Genomic DNA, 27,658 nt, shown 5'->3' on the forward strand with positions numbered 1-27,658 from the left:
ATCCTATTATAAAGCCCACCATACGCAGACCTGACTGCAGAAACCTGCCCTAGCGTCTACCCTACTGAGCAAAGTCCTGAGGGATATTTACTCTGTCCAAAAATAAGATGGGAATTACAACTACCAAAGCCCCTTATAATAAGCCAACTCTATTGCAGAGCCAGCAGCCCTGTGACCGAGCTACAACCCTCTGAAACCAGTTTATAAAAACTTTAAGAGGTGTTTACTCCTTCAAATTCATACACCAATGCAAAAGTATATTGTGCCCATTGTCAATGCTTCTATTTTAACACAGCACTTGAAGTATGTGGAAGAAAAATTAGTCAAAAAAATTTTAAAGTCATTGAAATTGAAGACAAATAAGTAAAACATTGCTGTTTGTAAATCATGCAATGTTCTCTATAAAAAGCCATAAACAGTATATTAAAACCTTTTCAAACCAATAAATACACCCAGTAAATTAGCAAAATATAAAATTAACATACAAGTTATGTTTCCATACACTTAAACTATCTGATAAAATAGAGGAATAAAACAATCTTATTTACAATAGCACTAAAATAATAAATATTTGAGAACAAATTTAACTGAGGAGTTGAAAAAGTTTTCAAGTGCAAGATTTATCAATGAAAAATAATGAGAACACAAATAAATTCAAATAAATTTTATGCCTATCAATTCAAAAAATAAATGGTAAAATGCCATATTATCCAAAGTGATCTCTAGATTCAATAAACTATCAATATTCCAGTGTTTTTTTCACAGTAATGAAAAATACAATCATAAAATTTACGTGAAACTACAAGAAACTGTGAATAGCCAAAGCAACCTTGAAGAAAAAGAAAAAAGCAGGACATCATACTTTATAATTTCAAACTATATTTCAAGACTACAGTAATAAAAACAGGATGAAATGTACAGAAAAATGAACAAAAAAAAACCCCAAAGATACAGAAACCACTACTCTCACACATTTCAGAGATGATGGAAAAAGAGAACTTAAAAGATAGTTTAACATGGAGTATCTTAAAATCATGCAGATATCTGTGTGTCCACAAAAACAAACAAACAAAAAATTGTGCACTCTCTTGTATGCCATGAACGGTACTTTGGCTGTCACTGTAAACTTGAAGGAAGATTACTTACTGAAGGGGAAGAAGAATTCTTAGAAATTTTAAAAGTGTAAGACCAAAGATGCCCCTGTGTGAGAGAAAATTAAAAAATAAAAATAAAAATTAGGCTTTCCAGAAACTACTTCTTTTGGAACACAGCTTCCAGAATCACTTTAAGGACTGGCTTCCTCCTTGACTTTTGACCTCTCATCCATGTTGTCTTTATTCACTCTCACCTACCTGGGGATTCTTCCACCCTCTCATGTCTCTTCATATTCCAGGGCTCTTTTCCTTCCTCCAGAAAAATGATCAGGTCTGGCTTAAAGGCAGCAATACCTGTTTTATTAAAAATGAACAACATGCTTCTTGCTCATATTCTCCAATTAGCAACTCAGTAATGTGCTCAGTAAAGAGGATGTAATAGAATATTCTAATAGATTTATCCCAAAATACTAAATTATAATAAGTTGGGAAAAAGGCTTATGGGGTGCCTGTATAAGCTGGCCATAAAAATATGGGACAATATGTTGTGGAAAGCCACAGGAGGCCTCCGAAGAGGAAAGCCTCCTTACTGCCATCACGTTCCCATGACCAGAGCGTGACCTGCTCTCTTATTTATAAACACTGTGCTCAAGGAGAAAGATACTCCTTTGAAGCATTGGAATGTGGCCAGACATGCAGGCTCCTAGTTAGGCCCACCCCCCACAGCTGCTCTCCGGTAAGTTAAAGAATAAATCAGTAGTTAAGTTTATGCTGCTTCAGCACAAAGAAAATTTGCCTAAACCACCACTGCTATAGATTAGGTGTGTGACACACCACCTCCCTTTCACCATTTCACCCCTGAACATCTTGCTTCTTAGATCTAAGTGATTATACTCAATAAATACTGTGGAGACCAGAACTTGATGCCTTTTGCAGCCTCCAAAAGTGCAACTGGTCCCCTGGCACCCCACCCTTTGTGCACTCTTAACCTGTCTCTTCTCATTCCTTCATCGCCACTGGACTTTCTGTACCCTACAGGTGGTATTGAGGCTGGTCCCCAACAATAACAGAAATTTCTAAATATTTAGAAAATTCTCTAATTTTGTAGGTTCTTAATTTTATCACCTAGTAATACTGAATTAAAAATTGGTGGTTGCCAGTAAACTTTTGAAATTACCATTAATCTAAAGTGAAGGACACAGATCAGCTCAAGAATGTGGTAAGTTCAGGTCAAGATGAAACATCTTGAATTTTTTTTCTATATGGAAAAATTCCTATGATTTTCCTGAAAATAGAAATCTGAAAGCATAAATTACCAAAAAGAAATTATACAAAAAAGAAATGGTGTTGGGAGCTGAAAGCCTGAGGGTCATGACCAACTCAGCATTCCACTGGAGGCTATATGATAAACAGCAAACGGTTTATCATGAATGCAGAATGTGGGCAAACTTGCTTCTGCTCCTGCCACCAGAAGGTACACTGAGGACAGTCACTCCCTGGTGCCATGCTCCTTGAAGTTATCTACTGGAACATCTGGAGAGTGCTGTTCAAAGAATACAGTCATGCAGGCCTTCATTAAGTCAAGCAGCTGACCACAACCTCCCCCTTCTCCCTATCTCCTTTACTCAATAAATACAAAGGGCTATAGAAGCTCAGGACCCTTGTTCACTATAAGCAAGGAGCCCCCTGACCCCTTCTTCCAAATATACTCTTTTGTCTTTGTCTTTATTCTCACATTCATCCTCCTTTGTTCAGTCCAATAAGGTCTGCAGCAAAATGAAACCTGTAGTGTATACCAGGAATTGCGTATTAAAGTTATTCTCACCCAGGAAGACCAGGTTTCTGTAGTTCTCTAACATCACATTTCTATATAAATTCTGCTGTGTAGAGTCCAGGCACTGCCACTCCTCCAGAGAGAATTCTATGGCCACATCCCTAAATGTCAATGATCCCTGGAAAACACACAAACACACATATTTATCAACTGGACATGGGCAGAATTTTTAATTTGACTCAAGGTAAAATGCAGAGAGTAAAGAGAGCTGGTTCTGACTTATAAGCATGACTGAAATTATTCAATAAAATAATTTTCAACACAGAAATATTCTCTAACATATTCTCTTTTTTTTCCATTTTTTAATTATTATTATACTTTCAGTTTTACGGTACATGTGCAGAATGTGCAGGTTAGTTACATATGTATACATGTGCCATGCTGGTGTACTGCACCCATTAACTTATCATTTAGCATTAGGTATATCTCCTAATGCTATCCATCCCCCCACCCCCCACCCCACAACAGTCCCCAGACTGTGATGTTCCCCTTCCTGTGTCCATGTGTTCTCATTGTTCAATTCCCATCTATGAGCGAGAACATGCGGTGTTTGGTTTTTTGTCCTTGTGATAGCTTACTGAGAATGATGATTTCCAATTTCATCCATGTCCCTACAAAGGACATGAACTCATCATTTTTTATGGCTGCATAGTATTCCATGGTGTATATGTGCCACATTTTCTTAATCCAGTCTGTCATTGTTGGTCATTTGGGTTGGTTCCAAGTCTTTGCTATTGTGAATAGTGCAGCAATAAACATACGTGTGCATGTCTTTATAGCAGCCTGATTTATAGTCCTTTGGGTATATACCCAGTAATGAGATGGCTGGGTCAAATGGTATTTCTAGGTCTAGATCCCTGAGGAATCACCACACTGACTTCCACAATGGTTGAACTAGTTTACAGTCCCACCAACAGTGTAAAAGTGTTCCTATTTCTCCACATCCTCTCCAGCACCTGTTGTTTCCTGACTTTTTAATGATTGCCATTCTAACTGGTGTGAGATGGTATCTCATTGTGGTTTTGATTTGCATTACTCTGATGGCCAGTGATGATGAGCATTTTTTCACGTGTCTTTTGGCTGCATAAATATCTTCTTTTGAGAAGTGTCTGTTCATATCCTTTGCCCACTTTTTGATGGGGTTGTTTGTTTTTTCTTGTAAATTAGTTTGAGTTCACTGTAGATTCTGGATATTAGCCCTTTGTCAGATGAATAGGTTGTGAAAATTTTCTCCCATTTTGTAGGTTGCCTGTTCACTCTGATGGTAGTTTCTTTTGCTGTGCAGAAGCTCTTTAGTTTAATTAGATCCCATTTGTCAATTTTGGCTTTTGTTGCCATTGCTATTGGTGTTTTAGACATGAAGTCCTTGCCCATGCCTATGTCCTGAATGGTAATGCCTAGGTTTTCTTCTAGGGTTTTTATGGTTTTAGGTCTAATGTTTAAGTCTTTAATCCATCTTGAATTAATTTTTGTATAAGGTGTAAGGAAGGGATCCAGTTTCAGCTTTCTACATATGGCTAGCCAGTTTTCCCAGCACCATTTATTAAATAAGGAATCCTTTCCCCATTACTTGTTTTTCTCAGGTTTGTCAAAGATCAGATAGTTGTAGATATGCGGCATTATTTCTGAGGGCTCTGTTCTGTTGCATTGATCTGTATCTCTGTTTTGGTACCAGTACCATGCTGTTTTGGTTACTGTAGCCTTGTAGTATAGTTTGAAGTCAGGTAGCATGATGCCTCCAGCTTTGTTCTTTTGGCTTAGGATTGACTTGGCGATGCAGGCTCTTTTTCGGTTCCATATGAATTTTAAAGTAGTTTTTTCCAATTCTGTGAAGAAAGTCATTGGTAGCTTGATGGAGATGGCATTGAATCTATAAATTACCTTGAATCTATATAATACCTAGTATGGCCATTTTCACAATATTGATTCTTCCTACCCATGAGCATGGAATATTCTTCCATTTGTTTGTATCCTCTTTTATTTCATTGAGCAGTGGTTTGTAGTTCTCCTTGAAGAGGTCCTTCACGTCCCTTGTAAGTTGGATTCCTAAGTATTTTATTCTCTTTGAAGCAATTGTGAATGGGAGTTCACTCATGATTTGGCTCTCTGTTTGTCTGTTATTGGTGTATAAGAATGCTTGTGATTTTTGTACATTGATTTTGTATCCTGAGACTTTGTCAAAGTTGCTTATCAGCTTAAGGAGATTTTGGGCTGAGACAATGGGGTTTTCTAGATATACAATCATGTCGTCTGCAAACAGGGACAACTTGACTTCCTCTTTTCCTAATTGAATACCCTTTATTTCCTTCTCCTGCCTAATTGCCCTGGCCAGAACTTCCAACACTATGTTGAATAGGAGTGGTGAGAGAGGGCATCCCTGTCTTGTGCCAGTTTTCAAAGGGAATGCTTCCAGTTTTTGCCGATTCAGTATGATATTGGCTGTGGGTTTGTCATAGACAGCTCTTATTATTTTGAGATGCGTCCCATCAATACCAAATTTATTGAGAGTTTTATTCTCTAACTCTGATAAAAGAAAGTGGTATAAGATCCATAACATCAGTTTATATGTAATATTTTTCTAGATAATAAAGTATAAACTGAGGGCATAAACACTAACATGTACAATTTTGAGTGCTGTATTTACATCATACAGAATTAATTGTGTGCCAGGCATGGTGGCTTATGCCTGTAATCCCAGCACTTTGGGAGGCTGAGGCAGGCAGATCACCTGAGGTCGGGAGTTCGAGACCAGCCTGACCAACATGGAGAAACCTCATCTCCACTAAAAACACAAAATTAGCCAGGCATGGTGGCGCATGCCTGTAATCCTAGCTACTCGGGAGGCTGAGGCAGGAGAATCGCTTGAACCCGGGAGGCGGAGGTTGCGGTTAGCCGAGATCATGCCATTGCACTCCAGCTTGGGCAACAAGAGCGAAACTCCATCTCAAAAAAAAAAAAAAAAAAAAAAAAGAATTAATTGCATTTTTCAAATGGAAAAGACATAGTTTTGTGTATTATTCAGATGGAATAGACGTGTTGAGTTAGAAGGTATCACTCAAATTTTAATGTGTACAACAAGCTAGAGATCCTGTTAATGCAGATTTTTTTTTTCCAGAAGATCTGAGATAAAGTCTGAGTTACTGAATTTCTAATAAGCTCATCAGTATGCCAAAGTTTTTGGCCGAAAAAGACTATTTTGTCAAATATCCAGTAATTGAATGAGCCTGTGTTTTTCTCAGTTTTTCTGGTTTGTAAACAAAGATGAGAGGTTTCATTTTCCAAAAACAGACAAATGGAAAGGAAACCTAAGAAAGAAGGGCAGCAGCCAGATTAAATGTGTTGGTTTATTCACATCAGCTGCATAAAGATACTTGACAATGAAGAGAAATATAATTAATTCTATAGTGAAAAAATGTGTCAGAAAGCTTATCAGCCAAGTGATTTATTAACATCAACTACACTAGAACACATTTTTATAATGTCCTGATGCACCCAGAAGGACACAGCATTACTGCTGAGATATTGCCCCCTGAAAGGTAAATTATAGTCTGAGTTTAACCGTAAGGAAACATTAGTTTTATGGAAAGTTCAAGATACAGATATCTCCCATGTTCTGTAATTTTTAGTAGTGATTTTAAATAGTCTTTCTTTAGCATTGTAGAAAGCAGGTATCTCCTAACAATTTTTAAAGAATTTTCTGGGTAATAAATACCATACTGCTTCAATGAGTGTTTTCTTATCCTGTACTGCAGAGAGATAATAAAGAACACAGATGAAACCTCAACATTATATGTTCTCTGTCTTCACTAAAAACCCCAGGTTTTCCCAAATAGGAATTTTGAGTGTCTACATCTTCCCATGTTCAACAGCCACAAAGGGACATTTTTAATATTGCAGATTATAAATTCATAGTGAGATTTCTGCATGGCATATAAGAAGCTGTAATATAGAGAAGGCTCTGGTATACAGAAAAAATATATATTTTTCAGAGACTTTGATTATTGTCAGAATTTTTTCAAATAGTTAAGACAAACTCATTAGGGAGGAAAAACACAAATACAGAAGTACAGGTTTGCAAGTACTAAACACATGTTTTCTGGAGGAAGCAGACTGGACACAGATCTTGATCTGAGACATGTTTAGCTGAAAAAGAAAAGGCCATTTTTTTCTCCTTCTCCTCCTTCTAGGATTCTTTCTCAAATAAAATTTTCTGGACAAATTACACCTGCATCTTGAGAATATGCCTTTAAAAGTGTCAGCACCACAGGTCTACCTGCTGTCACCACATCCACAGGCAGAAGGACCAAGACAGAAAAACTCCATCCATTTCTGTCCTTTATAGAAGAAGAGATTAACAAAGAGTAGCTCCACAGAGATAAAAATATGCTTTTCTTTATTTTGTCCTCAGGAGCCATCCCCTGACACAGGCACCAGCAATTTCTGCCACAGTAATGGAAATACGGGCCACGCTGTACTGTCCCTACCAAATCCAAACATAATTAGGTTCTTGGAGCACCCTTTAATGCAAAGATGGAACTTAACTCTCATGAATGTATTATGAATTCCTCATACTTGATTCGGGCCTCACCTTAGAGTCACATGAGCCACTTAATTAAAACAACATGGATGCTTCCACCAAGAACAATAAACAGAATCCATGGACAGGGCACAAGTAAAAAGAATTCTGCAAAATGGCCAAGTGATACTAATTAGAAGCCTGGGCTGATAACTCCTTAAGTAAGCATTTCCTCTCAAGCTCTAATGAGCTTATAAAATCAGTTGGTAATTTTGGCCCCACTCTATGAAATGTAATTCTGCAGGTATGAAAAGGGTCCATAAATGAGTCTTTTAAACAAATGCCCTGTCAATAATGATGTTGCTTCCACTGGGCTTATTATTAGCATTAGTTAGAGAAATGAGGCACAATGCAGAGTCCCTTACACGCAGCACTCTTGTCAAAACACAAATACTTCTGGTACAAATGAAGACAATCATTCTTCATCCTAAAGTATTATATTCTTTGCTGACTCTTTAAAGTTTATAGAGAGAAAAAAAAAGCAGCAATTTCTGAGTAAGTCTGCATTTGGAAAACAACATGTGCACATGTACTACTGCAATGTTTATTAAGGAGGTACTATGTGCTCAATAGGAAGTTACAGAGCACTGTGATAGCACATTATGTGATTTAATCCTAATAACACCCTTTCAGTTGATACTAAGTGTTCAATAATTCCAAGGCTTTAAAGGACCCAGCATTTTTATTTCTATTTCTGTTGATCTGTCATTGATTTTTTCAAAAAATGTATAGAATAAAAGCTAAATATAGACAGATGAAAGGGATACAGATGGAAAGAGTTTAATGCAATTTAGATACATTTTTATTGTGTTTATATTTACTTTCTTGTAACTTGTGAATCAACTACTAGATCTGGAGGAACAGAAAACAAGCTGCTAAATAATGTCTCTTCAAGCACTGGTTTTAATAAAAAATTTGAAAAGTAAGATCCTATAATACATACTTTATGTTTCCCTTTTATCTGCTTTTAAGTTTCAGAAAATGTTGAGCACCAGCTCTAAAAAGGCAACAGGATTCATGACCCAAAACTCTGATCTCTTCTAATCGGTTCTTTCAGGCAAGACTCCAGGGTAGGGCCAGACATAAATAAGGCCTCCAAAAAAGGGTGAATATGAACAGGGCTGGGGCAGAGTGTAGAGCCAATGTACAATTTTGTTCTTTATGCCACTGGGGGGTACTGTCAGTTCTTTTTTTTAAGCTTACTTAAGTAAACTTAAATCCAAGTTTGTATAATTTTAATCTTTTTTAGCCACTGCCCTGTAAATTTTATATTACATACTAATAAGCAATTCAAAAAAAATCCCTTAAGGTTTTCTAGAATAATTTTTTTAGAAGAAAAATAAGTATTCTTAGTAGGGTAAAAGAAATACAAATAATAATAATGACTCTTCCGATTATAAGTTCAGGTGTAAACATCAGAAACCACAATATAAAGAAAGTGGCTCAAATAAAGCCCAAGTTGTTTTTTGTACACATCTATTTATTGTACCCACCATATGATGCATAATTCAATCATTTTTCCAGTTGCTAGTCTAGACTACAACTTCCAGGATGGTAGCAATCATGACTGCTTATCTGTTTTTCTTTTTTTTTTTTGAGACTGAGTCTCACTTTGTTGCCCAGGCTGTGGTGCGATGGTGTGATCTCAGCTCACTGCAGCCTCCTCCTCCCAGGTTCAAGAGATTCTCCTGCCTCAGCCTCCCAAGTAGCCAGGACTACAGGCACGAGCCACCACACCCAGCTAATTTGGGTATTTTTAGTAGAGATGGGATTTCACCATGTTGGCCAGGCTGGTCTTGAACTCCTGACCACAGGTGATCCACCCATCTTGGCTTCCCAAAGTGCTGGGATTACAGGTATGAGACATTGCACCCAACCTGTTTCTTCTATTTTTTTATGACTATATGAAATGGAAGCAATTAGTTTATCTGTTTGAGCCTCCAGACCTCCTGATTTTTTACCTAAGTACCAGGGAATTGGAAAAACTCTCATCTGGGTACCAACCAAAGATACTTCTTGTATAAGGGGTGAAACAAACACGAGATGACTCATTTCTCTCACACTGGGACAGAAGCAGAATTAATCACTCTTGTCAGCCTGACACAATTCTGTTCTGGACATTCTCAAATGTCTCAGAGATTCGCAGGTGATTGTGAGAGGGTTCCCAGTGAACCTGGGCTGATGGTCCAATGATAAGCCAGGCAGAGAAGACTCAGGATGATTCTAAATAAAAAAATGGAACTACTTTGGCTCAACTCCAGAATCTGGGTTGTCCATCCTGATTTGCTAGCTGTTGGGTAAGTAGAAGGACAAGAAGACTCTACTCCAGTATCACATTTTACAGGTAGGTATAGTTGTGGTCGTGGCTCTGGATACTTTGTGGCCTTAAGATGCTTGTTTACACTTACAGATTCTGCCATCAGATTCTATTTACTCCTGGAGCCTCTCACATAACTGGGGCAGATTAATGAAGAAGATGTGAAAAGGTCAAAAAGCCACACTCTCAAAAGAGGAATTTAAAATGTCTATGTTGATATCTCACAATGCAGAAAATGCCTCCTGTTGGTTTTCTGTAAATTCTTAATCCAAAGTCTGGCCCTGCCTTGTAAATCCCAGCAGAGGCCAGGTCTTATTTGCAAATTCTAGGTGAAATCAACCTCAGTCTGCATTTTTGGGTGTTACAGCAAGTAGAGTGTAATCAAAGTACAGATTCCGTCATAGAGGCTGCTCTAGGATATTCTAAATAATATTTTACCTTAAAAAAGCTGACACAACATGAACATAAGCAGACAGTTTATTTGGGTCAAGCTTAAGTATTTTAACTTGAGACAAAATATTCAAGTTGCCTGGAATCTACGCTTTCATTAGCAGCACTTACAAGTGGATTTGTGGACGCAAAAAAGAGGAACAGTGAGTGAGCTGATACAAAATTGGTTGTGAGAAATTCTTATTTATGTAAAGAAATAACTTTAATAATTGATTGGATATACATCATTAAGGTTAAGGATATGGAATATAGTGCCCAGTGTGGAATTATTAGTTTAATTTATAGCTACTTGTGGCAATCGTGAACAGTTTCAATAGATAAATATATAGCTGAAAAAAAGGAGAAAAACATAATTGTGCTCTCATTTTAATGTCTCTGACTTTAGTAACTAAAAGGACTTGCATTCCTCAGATAAAAACTTATTTTTTTCTTTTCAATTCTCAAGACTTAGATTTAGAATATGGAGCTGCAAATTCAGGTCCTGCATGGGTAAAGTAGCAACAGGTGTTACCTGAACATTTGTGGGCATTTTCGCATGAGGAGGGAGGGAGAAGTGGATTCTCACGTCTACAGGTCTACTCAGTGCACATATTTTACTCTGATTGGGTTTCTGTGCCCCATGGTCACTGAATCAGTTTCAGGTCTGAAGACACAAGTCATTGAAAGAGGTAAAATGGTTAATATCTGACCTATGAAGTTTGTAGAAATCTGTTCTAGCCTCTCTAAAAGTGACTGTAGAGGATGATAGATACCAAGTACGTAGAGACACAATTCCACCTGCATATTTAGGGGACAGCATGCACTTCACAGCACAACTGTGAATTGACTGGAAGCCTGAGTGGAAAAGGCCCATCTAGAGTAAAGCTTAGTTGGCACCTTATGCGTTTGTATTATGTCTGGTAATTCTAGACAAGGTTTGGGAAATATAATTAGAAGCAAAATTTTCTTCAGCCCCAGAGGAACTCCACAATAACAGAATAGAAAGAAAATTGTTTTATTACACAATTACATGTGAATGTGACATGCATTACAGTCAATTTGCTCAAGAGATTGCAAAGACAGAAAGACAGTCACCATAATTCATCTACAAGTAGAATTTACAGCACCATGTCATACATAGTTCATCCTAAATTCACATGGTAGTTGGGAAGGCCATCCCTATATGCTAATTGGTTATAATCAATGACAAAATAAACTTTTCACATCTTCATGACTGGAAGTAGTTTTGCAACTTGAACCCCGGTGCCTACTGAAAGTAGGCTTTGACTCTTCTACAAAAAGTGTTGATTTGGGTGCTACCTTTTTGGCTATTTACATTTTAAAGCGATAGCTCTCTACTCCTTGAGCAGTGGGCTAGAGCACTCCTGCTTTCCCTCTCTTGGTGGCTAGTGTACTCTCTTGACCCCTACCATCTGCCACTGAGGCACAGCCCACAGCACAGGGCTCACAGCTGGAAACTCACATCTTAGGTGAACCCCATTTGCCACAGCAGCACTCCAGTGCCACATCAGACAGTGAAGCCGGAGTAGCAGGAGAACAGCCTGCAGGCCTCCTGGGTAGAATTGCACCTTCACCATAATAGAAAAGGGAGCAGTGTTTCAGCCTCAGTTTTATTTATAATGGTGACATGAAAAAAATACTGCTGGATTTTAGCATGAGTCCAGATAGAGATAGCTCTGAGAGCTCTCACTGTGACAGCTCACGTCTTTCATAGACATCACGGGATACTAATAGGGCTTCTCAAACAGACACACAATGCATTGGAGAGAAAAAACTGCTCTCATTCTGAGAAAGATTATGTTGAGAGAAAAAAGTTAAAAGTGTCTTAAGAAAAAACTGAGATTAGATATAAGATTGATCAAGTCAGCCAGAAAATATTTCCCTAAGAAGAATTTCTCTCCAAACACCCAAAGTGCATAGCTACTCTCAGCAAGGGAAACATGAGCATTATTGAATAAAGGGGGCACATTCTCAGCAAAAAAAAATTTTTTTTTTGAGATAAGAGTTTCATTCTTTTTTTTTTTTTTTTTTTGGACAGAGTCTCACTCTGTCGCCCAGGCTGGAGTGCAGTGGCGCGATCTCGGCTCACTGTAAGCTCCGCCTTCTGGGTTCACGCCATTCTCCTGCCTCAGCCTCCTGAGTAGCTGGGACTATGGGCGTGTGCCACCATGCCCGGCTAATTTTTTTTTGTATTTTTAGTAGTGACGGAGTTTCACCATGTTAGCCAAGATGGTCTCGATCTCCTGACCTCGTGATCCACCTGCCTCGGCCTCCCAAAGTGCTGGGATTACAGGCGTGAGCTGCCACGCCCGGCCAAGGAGTTTCATTCTTGTTGCCCTGGCTGGAGTGCAATGGTGTGATCTTGGCTCACTACAAACTCTGCCTCCCGGGTTCAAGCAATTCTCCTGTCTCAGCCTCCCAAATGACTGGGACTGTAGACACACACCACCGCACCTGGCTAATTCTGTTATTTTTGGTAGAGACGAGGTTTCACCACATTGTCCAGGCTGGTCTCAAACTCCTGACCTCAGGTGATCCACCCACCTTGGCCTCCCAAAATGCTGGGATTACAGGCATGAGCCACGGCGTCCAGCTCTCAGCAGAATTTTAAAAGATTTATCTTCCATCTCTGCTGTTCTCTTATTTCCTAACCATTGAATGTGAGATATATTGGAATATATCTGACAACTTCCACCAGCACTTTTTTATAAAAATTGAAATCTGACTGTGTTAATATAGTAGAATATATTAGAGCTTGCAACATAGCTAACTGGAGAGCAATTACGGTTTTTGGGTAGCCATATCACTTGTCTTTGTCCTGTAATAGTAGCAAGCTAATTTGGTAAAATATATGAGACTAAAATTATGCTATAATTTTATAGCATAATTTTATGCTATAATTTATAAATTATATACCTATAATTTATTCCCATTGGATAAATTAATATGCATGTCAGACTAATATCTACTGTAATGATTTAATGGTAAATTTTTTTGGATATCAGATACAAATATATAAGTATGAATATTTTTATGTACTAGTCATAATGTATGTAAGATTTTTAAAAATTATCTGAACTATACTTCAGTTGAAACACTATATTTCAAAAATATGAATAATATTAAAATAGCTAAGGAATTCAATCAAAGTAAATATGTGGCCTTAAATTCATACTATTGTAGAAAATACTGTTTATATGAATGCAGGTTGTCTACAAACACTACACATAACTATACTAACTGTACTGAAGTAACCCAAGTACAACAGACTCCACTGTTCAGTTTATACACTGAACTCTTCTGGCTTTTGCAGTGTAAGTATGTCAGCCAGCAAATAATCACCTTGGATAATCAGGTTTCTGCCAAAGAACTTACTCAGGATCTTTTAGTCTTTATTATTCTGTATTGCTGAATTTAATCCAATCTTTGTGCTCAACTTTTTTATGCTCTTGAAATGAACTTTACTCTGAACAAATTTGTGTCTACTTTAAAGACTAAAGACAAAAAAAAACAATCTTTTGCCAAGACAAAAAGAAAGCAATGAATCTCAGGTCCCAGATAAAGACAATTCTGAGTCAAAAAGAATGGCAAATGGTTTGTGTTATTGCTAATATGATTTACATATATTTCAAAAAGCAGAAAAAATATATACATATAATCTAAACCTTTTATAAAAATCAGCAAGTTATCCTCCCTTATTTTCACATATGAGAATAAAGCCTCTTATTTCTAATTTATATTTTGTCTTACAACAGCCAGGTCTCTGGACAAGTTCTTGAACTCTTGGACATCTGAATTTTGCACACTGTGTGCACTTGAAAGAATGTTTATGGGGGGAAAATCAGAAGAGAGAAAGGTGTTATAAAAAAAACTCGATGGGTTCACATGAATAAAGCAAGTTCTTAGAGACCCATGAAGAGACTCAGAATCTGACACAGTAATAATCGGAGACTACATCTGACAAGCACTAATGGACAGATCATTGAAGAAGAAAATTAACAACAATATTACGACTTGAACTCAACACTTGACCAAACAGTCCTAATAGACATCTACAGAACTCTTCATCGAAAAATACCGTAATATACGTTCTTCTCATCACCACGTGGCACATACTCTAAAATTGACCACACAATCAGAAACAAAACAATTCTCAGCAAATTCAAAAATCCAAAAATGATACAAACCACACACACAGATTACAGCTTAAGAAAAAAATGATTCAATACCAATGAAACAACTGGAAACTATACAATTAAATAAAAATTAAATGGCCTACACTTGAATAACTTTTTGGTAAATAATGAAATTAAGGCAGAAACCAAGAAGTGTTTTGAAACAAATAAGAACAAAAATACAACACACCAGAATCCCTGCAATACAGCTAAAGCAATGTTAAAAGAAAAATTTATAGCATTAAACCCCCAGATCAAAAAGTTAGAAAGATCTCAGTTTAACAACCTGACATCATAAATAAAAGACTGAGAGCAACAAAAGCAAATCAGCCCCTAAGCTAGCAAAAGACAAGAAATAACCAAAATCAGATCTGAACTGAAGGAGATTTAGACATGAAAAATTACAAAATATCAAGAGATTCAGGTATTAAATCTATTTTTTAAAAAGGTAAATAAACTACTAGCTAGATTAATGAAGAAGATACAAATAAACACAATTAGAAATAACAAAAAGAGACATTAGCACTGACCCCACAAAAATATACTGAAGTCTGCTATGCATATAAACAAACAAACAAACAAAATCTAGAAGAAATGAAAAAATTCTTGAACAAACACATCCTCCCAAGACTGAACACACACACAAAAAAATCAAAGCCCTGGGCTGAGTGTGGTGGCTCACGCCTGTAATCCCAGCACTTTGGGAGGCTGAGGTGGGTGGATCACCTGAGGTCAGGAGTTCGAGACCAGCCTCAACCTGGGGAAACCCCGTCTCTACTAAAAATACAAAATTAGCCAGGCATAGTGGTGCATGCCTGTAATCTCAGCTACTCGGGAGGCTGAGGCAGGAGAATTGCTTGAACCTGGGAGGCGGAGGTTGCAGTGAGCTGAGATCGAGCCATTGCACTCTAGCCTAGGCAACAAGAGCGAAACTCCACCTCAAAAAAAAAAAAAAAAAAAAAAAAAAAAAAATCAAAGCCCTAAATACATAGATAAGCTCAAAATATTGAATTAGTAATAAATAGCCTACCAACTAAATGAAGCTCAGGACCAGACATACTCACAGCTGAATTCTAGCAGATGTACAAATAGAAGCTGATATTATTTCTACTAGAACAATTTCAAAAGAATAAAAAGAAGAAACTCCTCTCCAACTCATTATGTAAGAATAGCATCATTCTGATACCAAAACCTAACAGAGATAAAACAAAAAAAGGCAACTTCAGGCCAATATCCTTGAAAATTGATGCAAAAATCTTCAACAAATGGCTGGGCCTGGTGGCTCATGCCTGTAATCCCAGAACTTTGGGAGGCCAAGGTGGGCCGATTTCCTGAGGTCAGGAGTTCAAGACCAGCCTAGCCAACATGATGAAACCCTGTCTCTTCTAAAAACACACAAAAAATTAGCTGGGCATGGTAGCACACACCTGTAATCCCAGCTACTCAAGAGGCTGAGGCAGGAGAATCACTTGAACCTGGGAGGCAGAGGTTGCAGTGAGCCAAGATTGCACCACTACACTCCAGCCTGGATGACACAGTGAGACTCCATCTCAAAAAAAAAAAAAGAAAAAAGAAAAGAAAAGAAATCTTCAACAAACTACTGGCAAACCAAATCCAGCAGCATATCAAAAAGCTAATCCACTATGATCAACTATGGTTTATTTTGGGGATTTAAGGTTTGTTCAACATACAGAAATCAATAAATGTGATTCATCACATAAACAGAATTAAAGACAGAAACCACAAGATTATCTCAATAGATGCACAAAAAGCTTTCAATAAAATTTAACATTTTTCATGTTAAAAACCCTCAACAAACTAGGCATTGAAGATGCATACGTCAAAATAGTAAGTTATATATGACAAACCCACAGCCAATATACTGAATGGACAAAACCTGGAAGCATTCCTTCTTGAAAACTGGCACAAGACAAGGATGCCTTCTCTCAACACTCATATATTCAACATAAAATTGGCAGTCTTAGCCAGAGCAATCAGGCAAAAGATAAAAATAAAAGGCATCCAAACAAAAAGAGAGGAAGTCAAACTATCCTTATTTGCAAACAACATGATTCTACATCTGGAAACCCATATACTCTCAGCAGAAAAGCTCTTTAAACTTACAAACAACTTCAGTAAAGTCTCAGGACACAAAAGAAATGTACAAAAATTAGTAGCAACCCAATATATCAAGAACACCTAGGCCAAATCCGAATCGAAAACACAATCCCATTCACAACTGCCACAGAAAAGAATAACATATCTAGAAATACAGATAACCAGAAAGGTAAAAGATCTCTATGACAAGAATTACAAAACAATGCTTAAAGAAGCCAGAGATGACACAAACAAATGGAAAGCAACTTTATGCTCATGAATAAAAAAGATCACTATCATAAAAATGGTCAAACTGCTTAAATTTACAGATGTAATGCTAATTTAATCAAACCACCAAAATATTTTTAACAGAACTAAAAGAACAAACTATTTTAAAATTCACATGGAACCAAAAAAGAGCCTGAATGGCCAAGGAAATCATAAGCAAAAACAACAAAGCTGAAGGCATTACATTACCTGACTTCAAACTACACAACAGTGCTACAGTAAACAAAGCAACATGGTACTGGTACAAAAACAAACTCATAGGCCAATGCAACAGAATAGGGAGCCCAGAAATAATGCCACACACCTAAAACCATCTGATCTTCAACAAAGGTGACAATAGGAATGTGGGAAGAATTTCCTATTTAATAAATGGTGCTAGAATAACTAGCTAGCACTATGTAGTAGATTGAAACTGGACCCTTTTATAACACCATACAAAAAAATCAACTCAAGGTAAATAAAAGACTTAAATGTTAATCTTAAAAAGGATATATTTTAAAAAACCCTGGAAGGTAAGAAGTGCCATTCTAGACATAGAAACTGGCAAAGATTTCATGATGAAGATATGAAAAGCAATTGCAACAAAAGCAAAAACTGACAAATGGGACCTAATTAAACTTTTTCACAGCAAAGGAAACTATCAACACAGTAAACAGACATCCTACCAAATAATAGAAAATATTTGCAAACTATGCTTCTGACAAAGGTCTACTATCTAGAATCCATAAGGAACTAAAACAAGTTTACAAGAAAAAAAAACTAAAAAGAAGACCAAAAAAACCATGAAAAAGACGTTTGCCTTCAAAAGAAGACAAACATGTGGCTAACAAGCATATAAAAAAATGCTCATCACTAATCATTAGAGAAATGCAAAAGAAAACCACAACAAGAAATCATCTCAAACCAGTGAGAATGGCCATTATTATAATTCAACCATTGTGAAAAGCAGTGTGGTGATTCCTCACTAAACTAAAAACAAATTACCATTTGACCCAGTAACCTCACAATTGGGTATATACCTAAAAATATATAAATTATTCTATCCTAAAGACACATGCACAATCACGTTCATTGCAGCACTATTCACAACAGCAAAGACATGGAATCAACCTAAATGCCTATCACTGGTAGACTAGATAAAGAAAATATAGTATGGTCGGGCATGATGGCACATGTCTGTAATCCAGCACTTCGGGGCTGAGCTAGGTGGATTGCCTGAGCTCAGGGGTTTGAGACAGGCATGGACAACATGGCAAAATCCCATCTATAAAAAAAAAAATACAAAAATAAAAATTAGCTAAGCATGGTGGCACAGACTTTAGTCTTAGCTACTTGGTTAGGTAGAAGAGGATTGCTTGAGCCTGAGAGGTTGAGGTTTCAGCGAGCCAAGATCACACCACTGCACTCCAGCCTGGGAAAAAGGTGAGACCCTGTCTCCAAAAATAACAAAAACATTAAAAACTTTATTAATAAACTTAATAAAAACAAAATATGGGCTGGGTATGGTGGCTCACACTTGTAATCCCAGCACTTTGGGAGGCCAAGGCGGCAGATCACCTGAAGTAAGGAGTTCGAGACCAGCCTGGTCAACGTGGCAAAACCCCATCTATACTAAAAATACAAAAATTAGCTGAGTATCGTGGCACATGCCTGTAATCCCAGCTACTCCAGAGGCTGTGGCAGAATTGTTTGAACCTGGGAGGTGGAGGTTTGAGTGCGCCGAGATCATGCCACTGCACTCCAGCCTGAGTGACACAGCAAGATTCCATCTCAAACCAAACAAACGAACAAATATGGTACATAAACACCACGAATTCATGAAATACTGTGTGGCCATAAAAAAAACAAAAAAAACAAACAAAAAAAAGATTATGTCCTTTGCAGCAACACAGATGAAGCTGGAGATCATTATTCTTAGAAAACTGATACAGAAACAGAAAACCAAATGCATGTTATTATTTATAAGTAAGAGCTAAATAAGAACACATGAACACAGAGGGGAAAAAAGACACTGAGGCCTAGTAGAGGGTGGAGGGTGGGAGGCCTAAAAGGGTCAGAAAAAGTACCTTTTTGGTGCTATGATTAGTACTGCAGTGACAAAATAATCTGTGCACCAAACTCCCATGACATAATTTTAGCTGTATAACAAAGCTGCATGTGTACCCCTGAACCAACCAAAAATAAAAGTTAAAAGAAAACAAAGTCCCTGGGTTGGAGAGAGTGCAATGCAGGTGGAAGGACTGGTTTGTGCTATAGACAGTGGCCCAGGTGGGGCTTACTCTGATTTATTTCTGGGTCCATGCAGGCAGATAAGATTATGAACCCTAGGCTGGTGGAGAAAACAGGTTGCTACTGCAGATTCAGTGTCTGAAAATAGAGATAGAGATATGCCAGGAGACTTGTAGACACTTTTGTATGTTTTTGGCCAAAAAAACCACTAGGATCAAAAATGCTGTGGTAAAATTCCTGAGGGTGGTGCCTTGTCCAGAGAGGAGTGTGGACACATCAATGTCAAGTGGGTGTTTGTGAGTGGGTGGAAATCCTCTGCTGGCAGCTGTGGCAAAAGGGGGTTTGTCATCAGATCTCTTTTAAGTTTTCAGTCCTCTATCACCCTGGGAAGAGATCTGAAATCAAAGAACAAGGGGCAGTGTGACAGCCTGTGTAGAGGAGATCAGAGCTTCCCATTCCCAGACACCCAGAGTTTCATTCCAGGCCAGGAGTCTGTGATATCTTTCTTCTGGCACCAAATCTGCAGAGTTTGATGAACACCAACAATTCTCCAACAGCAACTCATTGTCTAACACTTGAATTCTGACACCACCCAGAGTCAGCACAGACCCTGATTCAGGGCTCAGTCCCACAACATTGTCCTCACTGCAGATGCCAGTCACAAACTCCATGGGCTCATCTATGCTTCTGACCTACTGTTTAAAAATTGGGGACTCCCATAACCTTTTTGAAATTCAATAATCTGATACAGCTACTCACAGAACTCAGCAGAACACTAGTTATACTTACTGGCTTCAAATAAAATATACAACCCCCAAAAAGTCAAATGGAAGAAAAGTATAGAACCAAGAAAAGAGGTGGGAAAAGATGAAGCATATAGATAATAAATAGCCGGGATTAGTAAAATTCTCTATCCTCTGTGTTCTCCAGGAACACTTATGAAAAGAAACACCCTTCTCATCATGACTTAGATGGTGCTCTTTTCTTACCTACTACACAACCAGGAAAACAGTCTGCATATTTTCTTCTTCTTCTCATTAAAAAAATCAGCTGAATTTGCCTTCAGTGGTCAACATAAAATACCTTTTAATCAAACTTAAGTTTATTTTCTTCCCACAGGATCCTGAACTCTGAGCTACTCTCAGTCTGAGCCACCATACAACCTCATTTTATGCTACTGCAGATTCAGTGTCTGAAGAACACTCCTAAGAACACACTGACTTCAGGGTAAAACATTCTCCTATCTAAAATCTGATTATTTCACCCTTCATTTAAACATTCCCCTCACCTTCTTTCTAACCTTATTTGCTTTTCCCTAGGAAAAAAAGCCCTTTTCTACCTAATCTTTGCAATCCTTAAAGATCTTATAGTTGGTACTTCCTCCTGTTGTTAATACTCCTTTGGAATTCAATTTTTTTTTAATGTACGTCTAACTGGTTTATTTTAAAACCTCTCAAAACTGCCTCAAAACAGTAACAATTTACTGTTTAACAATTTAGGGTTAGGGTTCAGTTTAGGGTTAGGTTTAGGGTTCCGTAAGATACCCCCAAACCTCTTCTATCTTAACCTTAACTGCATCTGCCTGTGGGGCCCCAGCTTTCGAGGGCTCTGTAGCTTCTCACTATAGAGGCTTCTTCCATGGCTGGGGTAAGCACGCTGGGACATCTGCAGGAAAGGCTTTCCAGAAGGAACTAACTGGGCCTTTAATAACTTCCGTTTGCTAGCTCAAAATTAACCTTAGCTTGCAGTCATTGGGCTCAAGCTTTAATTTACCATGTCAGAGTCATTCACTTAGTTTTTGAAATTAAGTGTTTGAAAAATCCAGCAAAATGATTCAAAAACAGTGTTCATATAAGAAAATTTTAAGATGCTTACCTTTTGTACCTCAGTAAGAGAAGCAACTGTATTTATTTCTTTTGGACAATAAAGAATTATTTTATTTTTTGAATTAAAAATCATGTGGTAAACAGTTATATGGGAACACTTCTAGGAGGTACCAAGTTTCATGACATAAAATTTACCATTAAACTCAGAAATCGAAAAACAGGATATAGAACAAAGATATTTATTTTTGCAAATTCACCCTGCAAGAAAAGAAACTGATGTTTTCACGAATCTGTGTAACTCACCAATTATCTACCACATTTTCTTGTGGAAATATATTAATTCTCTATAGCCAAAATGGAAGAAAAATTTTTATTTTTTTCCTCAGTAGCTAACATTCTAAAAGCTAGATGGAATTCTATTTGAAATCACTCAGCCATAAAAAACACACCTGAGGGCCGGGCACGGTGGCTCATGCCTGTAATCCCAGCACTTTAGGAGGCCGAGGCAGGTGGATCATGAGGTCAGGAGATTGAGACCATCCTGGCTAACACGGTGAAACCCCGTCTCTACTAAAAATACAAAAAAATTTGCTGGGCGTGGTGGCGGGCTCCCTTCTCGGCTAAGGCAGGAGAAGGGCGTAAACCTGGGAGGCGGAGCTTGCAGTGAGATCCCGCCGCTGCACTCCAACCTGGGGACAGAGCAAGACTCTGTCTCCAGAAAAAAAAAAAAAAAAAAGTAACACCTGAAAAAACTCCTAAATTCACTCTGAGAAAATAAAAGGTGAATGAGAATTTTCAACAAATAAAATATATAATTAGATACTGTTTTTTGAAACTCACCTTTTTTTATGCCCTTTGTAAATATTTTCTTACCTTTCAAGCCCTACTAATAAAATGCAATTTACAGTTAAAAAACTGAGGTCAGCCGGGCACAGTGGCTCACACCTGCAATCCCAGCACTTTGGGAGGCCAAGGCAGGCAGATTACTTGAGGTCAGAATTTTGAGCTCAAACAGCACGGTAAACATGGCAAACCCCCATCTCTATTAAAAATACAAAAAGTAGCCAGGTGTGGTGGCGGGCACCTGTAGTCCCAGCTACTCGGGAGGCTGAGGCATGAGAATCACTTGAACTCGTGATGCAGAGGTTGCAGTGAGCCGAGATTGCACCACTGCACTCCAGCCTGGGGACAGAGGAAAGCACTGTCTTAAAAAAAAAAAAAAAAAAAAAGGGCCGGGCGCGGTGGCTCACACCTGTAATCCCACCACTTTGGGAGGCTGAGGCAGGCAGATCACAAGGTCAGGAGTTCGAGAACAGCCCGGTCAATGTGGTGAAATTCCGTCTCTACAACAAATACAAAAATTAGCCGGGCGTGGTGGTGCACACCTGTAGTCCCAGCTACTCAGGAGGCTGAGGCAGAAGAATTGCTTGAACCCGGGAGGCGGAGGTTGCAGTGAGCAGAGATCATGCCACTGCACTCCAGCCTGGGTGACAGAATGAGACTCTATCTCAAAAAAAGAAAAAAGAAAAAAAAAACTGAGGTCAAAATAAGTGAACAATGCATTTAATCATTTCAAGGTACAGATATGTCTGACTCATGTGTCAAGTCAGGCCATCCAATTACTTGAGAGATTCTCCCACCCCATCCTGTTCACTTAAGTGCTCAGTAACCATTCTCTCAGGAGACTCTGAACTATGCCCCAGTGAGTGCCCCAGGTACATTTTACTTTGCAAGTTCTTGCACCATCTCACTGGGGTCAGTTTTTTTTGTCTTTGGAGTGCTATTTTTTTTTCACAAACCTTTTACCATTTTTATTTCACTATTTTTCTGTCCCCTAAGAGAATCCAGGGGCAAAAATTATTTTGGTTTCCCCTTCAATACCAGCATCTGATTGTCTGAACAGCAATGTGTCTCCAAGAAATGGAAGCTGCGTTGGGTAAAGACAACACTAATATCTCAAGGGGTTAGCTTTCCAAAAAAACAGGACACCAGAAGATGCCTCTCAGCCCCAGGGTACTCACCTGCTCTCTTGAGAGGCTACACTCCATATCTCATGTTGTGTTATGGGAGGAGAGAGGCTACACTGTGTACCTCAGGTTGTCTTATGGGAGAAAATGACCCAGGAGCTGATATTCACTAGACACTCTCACAGACATAGCCATGGCGGGTATCTTAGTTTTTCCCCAGACAGTACTGAATCTCAGGTCCAAGAAAAAACTGAAGGGTGTCTGAGGACACATCTCCCTATAAAGTTTCCAAAGGGAAACCTTGACCCAAAAACATTCTGATATCTATGTCTACGGAAAACAGAAGAAAAAATATTTACAAACAGAAAACAAATCTTTTTAAATGTGCCATCAAATGCTTTGTCAAAAAATAATTAACATAGGTATCAAAATGTACACTAAAGGACAAATAGTTGATCATGTGAATAAGGGAGGGGAAATTGGCGTTTGGGAATGTCAGAAGGAACTGGAAATTAAGTATTTTACTGCAAGCCAGAGTCAGGCTGGAGAAATAGGGGGTGGCAGATAGACTTGAGGTCCTGCTTGGGACACATGTGAAAAAATGCAAGGAAACAGCAATTCCTTGTGGGGTGTGAAAATAATTAAGTGGCTGGCAGTTAGACTGAGGAGGCTGTAGTTCCTAATTTCTACTTTTAAAAAATCTAATTTGGCCAGGCGCGGCGGCTTACACCTGTAATCCCAGCACTTTGGGAGGCCGAAGCAGGTGAATCACTTGAAATCAGGAGTTCGAGACCAGCCTGACCAACATGGTGAAACCCCGTCCCTGTTAAAAATGCAAAGTTAGAGGGCATGGTGGTGCATGCCTGTAATCCCAGCTACTTGGGAGTCTGAGGCAGGAGAATCATTTGAACCTGGGAGGCGGAGATTGCAGTGAGCCCAGATGGCGCCACTGCACTCCAGCCTGGGCGACAGAGTGAGACTTGGTCTCAAAAAAAAAAAATCTAATTCAAATGCATTTTTTGTAAATTACTACATTGGGGGAAAAAATTTCAGGCTTAACACACTATAAACTGCCAATTAACCTCTGATTACATAACCAAGAAATTTCCATCTTGATGTTACAAATTAAGAAACTACAAGGCCGGGCGCGGTGGCTTACGCCTATAATCCCAGCATTTTGGGAGGCCGAGGCGGGCGGATCACGAGGTCAGGAGATCGAGAACATCCTGGCTAACATGGTGAAACCCTTTCTCCACTAAAAATACAAAAAAGTAACCGAGCATGGTGGCGGGCGGCTGTAGTCCCAGCTATTGGAAGGCTGAGGCAGTGGAATGGCGTCAACCCGGGAGGCGGAGCTTGCAGTGAGACAAGATCGTGCCACTGCACTCCAGCCTGGGCGACAGAGGGAAGACTCCGTCTCAAAAATAAATAAATAAATAAAACAAAACAAGAAACTACGTAACTGTACCTAACCAATTACTGAATGTGGTTTTCCTCGTTTTGCACCTTATAAAACTCTTTCCGTCAAACCCCTTCAATAGACCATTAACTACAACCCATAGCTGGGTGCTCTACAATTTTGGAATCACTCTTTGATTAAATTCTTTAATATTTTTGCGGTGACTTCCATAAATTTTTAACAGGAGAAAACAGGAACTGGGAGCCTCACGGACCAAAGCTCTTCCCATTCATGAACCCACACCCCAAGTCAGGATTCTCCTCTCACGACCCTCTCATGGTCCCTGCACATCTGGGAGAGACTCCGCGCTGCGGGTGCAGAGCGGCCCCAAGAGGGCTCCAGGCCAGGGCACAATCACAGCGCAGGGAAGAGACAGGACGCCCGGGGACCGGGTGTCAGCGCAGCCTCCATCTTATGGCTGAAGGGGACTGAGGTCGAGCTAGGCAAGAACTCGGGGCACAGATGTGCAGCTGACTGCGGGGAGGCCTGAGTCCCGCCACAGCCACTTCCCACCGGTTCCAAACAGCCCGGGCCACTCTCTCCGGATGTCGGACCCGGCACACTCACCATTTCTAGGCTTCCAGGGGGTCCTGGCGACTTAGTTGTGGATCTCCCAATACCTGCAGGTCATAGGGCCACAGAGGCTGGGACTCTAGGAGCAGAGGACACAGAGCAGTAAGGACGAGACCTTGACCTCCGGCTGCAGCGAGAGACAAAGGACCGACCACATCCCGGAAGCCGACCTGTCCCCTCCAGCTGCCTGCCTGATTGGACGTTCCCAGCCCAGCATCCCTGATTGGATAATGTTTAAGGCCCCGCCCTTTCAGGCCCTGAGTGACAGAAGATGTGATCAGATGCTAGGCTGAATGAAGAAAGAGAGCCAGCGTAGGCTGCAGCCTTTTCAGGCAGGGCTTCCTCCCTGAGCTGAGCCAGGCCCACCCCAGAGCATGCGAATATTCTATCTCTTCTTTACTCTCTCTTTTTTTAAATGTATTCGAAATGTGAACGAATATATTTTACTGCCATGTTAATAATACATAAAACTTTTGTTCCAGAGTAAATTAATTTTTACTTTAGTCATAGTGTGTTATCAATACTAAAGGCCGGGAGCGATGGTTTACGCCTTTAATCTCAACAGTTTGGGAGGCCGAGGAGGGCGGATCACTGGAGGTCAGAAGTTCAAGACCAGCCTGGTCGATAGGGTGAAACCCCTTCTCTACTAAAAACACAAAAATTAGTCGGGCGTGATGGTGGGCGCCTGTAATCCCAGCTACTCAGGAGGCTGAGGCAGGAGAATCATTTGAACCCAGGAGGTGGAGATTGCAGTGAGCCGAGGTTGGGCCATTGCACTCCAGCCTGCGCAACAAGAGTGAAACACCATCTCAAAAAACAAAACAAAAAAACTAAACCTATTTTAGTAAAATCTTATAAATAAATCCATCAAATTTGTCACTTTTCAACACTCTAGATTTTCATATATATTTTATAATCTCATATTTTTTAACTTTTTCTATTTTATTTTAATAGACTTTTTTTTAACTTGAAACAACCTTAAATTATTATTATTATTATTGTTGTTGTTGTTGTTGTTGTTTTTTGAGACAGAGTCTTGCTCTGTCCACCAGGTTAGAGTGCAATGGCATGATCTCAGCTCACCGCAACCTCTGCCTCCTGGGTTCAAGCAATTCTTCTGCCTCAGCCTCCCGAGTAGCTGGGATTACAGGCGCCCTCCACCACACCCAGCTAATTTAGCATGGTGAGCTGAACTTGTAGTACCAACTATTCAGGGGCTGAAGTAGGAGTATTGCCTGAGCCCAGGAGGTTGTGGCTGCAGTGAGCCCTGATCAAGCCACTGCACTCCATTCTGGGTGACAGAGTGAGACCCTTTCTTAAAAAAAAGCCAAAGCATGTAACCTTAAACTTATGGGAGTTTGGGGCTTTTTATTTTTGTCTTAAATTATTATATTTCAATAGTTTTGGGGTATATGTAGTATTTGGTTACGTGGATAAGTTCTTTTGTGGTGATTTCTGAGATTTATGTGCACCAATCTCCCAAGCAGTGTGCACTGTACCCAATGTGTAGTCTTTCATTCCTCACCCCCTCTCCCACCGTTCCCACTGAGTGCCCAGAGTCCATTATATAATTATTTTATTTATTTATTTATTTTCTGAGACAGAGTTTCATTCTTGTTGCCTGGGCTGGAGTACAGTGGCGTGATCTCGGCTCACCACAACCTCCACTTCCCAGGTTCTAGCGATTCTCCTGCCTCAGCCTTCCCAAGTAGCTAGGATTACAGGCATGCCGCAACATGCCCGGCTAATTTTGTATTTTTAGTAGAGACAGGGTTTCTCTATGTTGGTCAGGCTGGTCTTGAACTCCCGACCTCAAGTAATCGCCCACCTCTGCCTCCCATTGTGTTGGGATCACAGGCGTGAGTCACCGCACTCGGCCCCATTATATAATTGTTATGCCTTTGCATCTTCATAGCTTAGCTCCCACTTATAAGTGAGGACATACAATATTTGGGTTTTTATCCACTATTTCTTTCTTTTTTTTTTTGAGATGGAGTTTTTTTTTTTGTGATGGAGTTTGCTGTGATTACAGGCATGAGCCACTGTGCCTGGCCTATTTTTTGATGTTTTAATTATGGTCTTTTCTGTTTGTTTGTTTTTGAGATGGAGTCTCACTCTGTCGCCCAGACTGGAGTGCAGTGGTGCGATCTCGGCTCACCGCAACTTCCGCCTCCCGGGTTCAAGCGATTCTCCAGCCCCAGCCTACCGAGTAGCAGGCATTACAGACACACGCCATCGCGCCCTGCTAATTTTAGTATTTTTAGTAGAGGCGTGGTTTTGCCATGTTGGCCAGGCTGGTCTGGAACTCCTGACCTCAGGTGATTCACCTGTCTCGGTCTCCCAGAGTGCTGGGATTACAGGCATGAGCCACACCATGCCCGGCCAATCATGGTCATTCTTGCAAGAGTAAGGTGGTATCACATTGTGGTTTTGATTTGCATTTCCCTGATCATTAATCATTAGTGATGTTCAGTATTTTTTTTTCTATGTTTGTTGGCCATTTGTGTATCTTCTTTTCAGAATTTTTTAAGTCCCATCTGTCTTTGTTTTTGTTGCATTTGCTTTGGGGTTCTTGGTCATGCACTCTTTGCCTAAGTCAATGCCTAGAAGAGTTTTTTCAATGCTTTAGAATTCGGGTTGTTTCAGGTCTTAGATTAAAGTATTTGATCCATCTTGGGTTGATTTTTGTATAAGGTGAGAGATGAAGATCCGTTTTTTTGTTTTTGTTTTTTTTTTTTTTTGAGACAAGTCTCGCTCTGTTCCCAGCCTGGAG

General features: G+C 39.4%; 1 protein-coding gene across 2 annotated transcripts in view; it reads right to left on the reverse strand.

The window, feature by feature from the left end:
• ZNF208 (zinc finger protein 208) overlaps positions 1-25,062 on the reverse strand; it is a 49,548-nt gene extending 24,486 nt beyond the window's left edge. The window contains exons 1-4 of one of the 2 annotated variants that reach the window (XM_055372301.2): positions 24,880-25,062; positions 10,783-10,914; positions 2,920-3,046; positions 1,353-1,448 (exon numbers count right to left, since the gene is read on the reverse strand). In XM_055372301.2, the coding sequence (XP_055228276.1) occupies positions 1,353-1,448; positions 2,920-3,046; positions 10,783-10,800 (241 nt within the window). In that variant the 5' untranslated portion in view covers positions 10,801-10,914; positions 24,880-25,062. The remainder of the gene's footprint in view (positions 1-1,352; positions 1,449-2,919; positions 3,047-10,782; positions 10,915-24,879) is intronic. The other variant, XM_055372302.2, reaches the window with a different exon arrangement.
• Positions 25,063-27,658: the final 2,596 nt, after the last annotated feature.

The sequence above is a fragment of the Gorilla gorilla genome, chromosome 20 (genome assembly GCF_029281585.2).
Source record: "Gorilla gorilla gorilla isolate KB3781 chromosome 20, NHGRI_mGorGor1-v2.1_pri, whole genome shotgun sequence".
Taxonomy (NCBI): Eukaryota; Metazoa; Chordata; class Mammalia; order Primates; family Hominidae; genus Gorilla; species Gorilla gorilla.